The sequence below is a fragment of the Oryx dammah genome, unplaced genomic scaffold (assembly GCF_014754425.2).
Source record: "Oryx dammah isolate SB20612 unplaced genomic scaffold, SCBI_Odam_1.1 HiC_scaffold_15, whole genome shotgun sequence".
NCBI lineage: Eukaryota > Metazoa > Chordata > Mammalia > Artiodactyla > Bovidae > Oryx > Oryx dammah.
Window position 1 is genome coordinate 40,375,736 of NW_024070199.1, and position 2,348 is coordinate 40,378,083.

The 2,348-nt window shown below is 40.9% G+C and overlaps 1 protein-coding gene across 1 annotated transcript in view; it reads right to left on the reverse strand.

Annotated features, from left to right (window-relative positions):
* Positions 1-1,397, reverse strand: part of LOC120874091 (phospholipase A and acyltransferase 3-like) — a 20,603-nt gene extending 19,206 nt beyond the window's left edge. The window contains exons 1-2 of the mRNA XM_040255199.1: positions 1,380-1,397; positions 224-541 (exon numbers count right to left, since the gene is read on the reverse strand). Of these exons, the coding sequence (XP_040111133.1) occupies positions 224-541; positions 1,380-1,397 (336 nt within the window). The remainder of the gene's footprint in view (positions 1-223; positions 542-1,379) is intronic.
* Positions 1,398-2,348: the final 951 nt, after the last annotated feature.

Sequence of the window (2,348 nt, forward strand, 5' to 3'; positions counted from 1 at the left end):
TTGTGTTAAGCCACTGAATTTCTGGCCAAGTGTTACAGCAGCCACAGAAACTTATACAGCAACCAATTCAAGTTCGAGCCTGGCATGTAGAGTGAACTCTTGTCACCATTATCCTACATATCTTAAGGCAAGTTCTGGGGGATGTGGCCTAGCTGAGTAAGAGAAATAGCAGAGAAATAAGAAACTAAGAGACCAAGGAGCTAGGAACACACTGAGGACCCACCTGGTCGCTGCGGGGGACCCCATAACACAGCTCATTGATGAAATGCTCACAGTTCTGGCTGGTCAGGCTGTAGCACAACTCCCGGCCCACCAGCTTCTCCGCCCGCTGGATGATTTTGCTGGGAGGGAATGGCTTGTACTTGTCATCATGCTTGTTGTTGACCCTGTACGGATCTCTCCCAACCACGTCACACAGCCGCTTCTTCTTTACTATGGCCCTGTCCGCCACTGAAAACATGATACTGGACCCACCAGCTCCTGAGATTCCACCTGTGGATTCAGGATGAGGAAAAGGATTGGTCCTGGGCCGGCCCCCAGCCTAGCATCCACCACATCCACAAGGGGATGAGCAGATGAGTCAGGGTCAGAGCTATGTGGCTTTGGATAAGACCCTTGTGGTCTCTGGTCCATAGTCTTATCTGAAATGAGGAATGAAGTTCCATAATTTGTTGTGATATTTTTAACCTAGAGAAGTTGGCCTTGCACATCCTGTGACACCCCAGTGGCCCTCTTGATTGTGCAAATATAGGCTCTGAGCACACCCACCTCCCTGGGAGAATAGAGTGTGAGTTTTTTGTGATCCCGCCAAGACTCCACTTCCCTGACATACACAAAGCTGATTGCTGCAGAAAAGGTGGATGGCTTTGGGGAACGGATCCCATTCTTGATGTGTCAAGGTATCTCATTGTGGCTTTAATTTGTATTTCCCTAGGCAACTAAAGATGTTGAGCATCTTTTCATGTGCTAATTTCCCATCTGTGTGTTCTCTCAGAAGTGTTGTCCCCTTCTCTATTTTCCCGAATTTTATAAAAATTGGGACTGTTTCTTTAAACTGTTCATGAAATTTGCTGGGGAAGCAATCTTACCTGGATATTTCCACTTGGAAGATTTTTTAATTAAAAATTCAATTCCCCTAACTGGACGTAGAAATAGACCATGTATCTATTTTATCTTGGGTTGCTTTTGATAGTTTGTGTTTTTCAAAAAATTGATCCATTTAATCTGGATTTCATATATATGCATGACTATGCTATATTTGTTTTGCTCTTCTGACTACCTTACTCTGTATAACAGGTTCTAGGTTCATCCACCTCACTACAACTGATTCAAATTCATTCCTTTTTATGGCTGAGTAATATTCCATTGTACCTATTTACCCGATCTTCTTTATCCATTCATCTATTGATGAATATCTAGGTTGCTTCCATGTCCTGGCTATTATAAATAGTGCTGCAATGAACACTGGGGTGCATGTGTCTTTTTGAATTGTGGTTTTCTCAGAGCATATGCCCAGTAGTGGGGCTGTTGGGTCATATGGTAATTTTATTCCTAATTTGTTAAGGAATCTTCATACTGTTCTCCATAGTGGCTGTACCAATCTACATTTAATCTTAGTCATCAAATGTAATACATACATAGAGTGGATAATATAATTTTCCTATCTCTTCAATGTTTGTGGGGTCTTTAGTGAAAACTCTTCTTTCATTTCTGATATTGGTCATTTGAATCTTTTTCCCTTTTTTTCTTTGTCAGTCTCACTAGAGATTTACCAATTTAATTGGTATTTTCAGAAAAACAGTTTTGACCCTATTGATTTTCTCTGCTGTTTTCTGTTTCCAACTTTATAGATTTCTGCCCTTATGTTTTTTATTTCCTTCTTTTTACTTGCTTTGGTTTATTTTGCACTTTTTTTCTAATTTCTTCAGTTGAAAGCTCAGAGTACTGATTTTAAACGTTTCTTCTTTTCTAGTATAAGCATTTAAGACAATACATTTTTTCTCAGCACTTTACCTATACCACACAAATTTTGATATTTTATGTTTGCATTTTTGTTCCTTTTAAAATATTTGCTAATGTCCATTGAGACTTCCTGCCAGAAGAGCCTAGCAGGCTATAGGCCCCGGGATCGGAAAGAGTCGGACACGACCGAGAGTCGGACAGGACTGACATTTAGATAGAAAATCCTTCCTTTCTTTCAGGGACCAGATGGACCACATTCTTGTCTAATAGCCACTTTGAAAACATCTCAGCCAGATCTCCAGGTATAGCATTTGGCCTGCCTGCTCTAGAAAAATCAGATGAACATGAACCTAAGCCATCTGTCTCACGTAGAGTGGCTTCTTTGG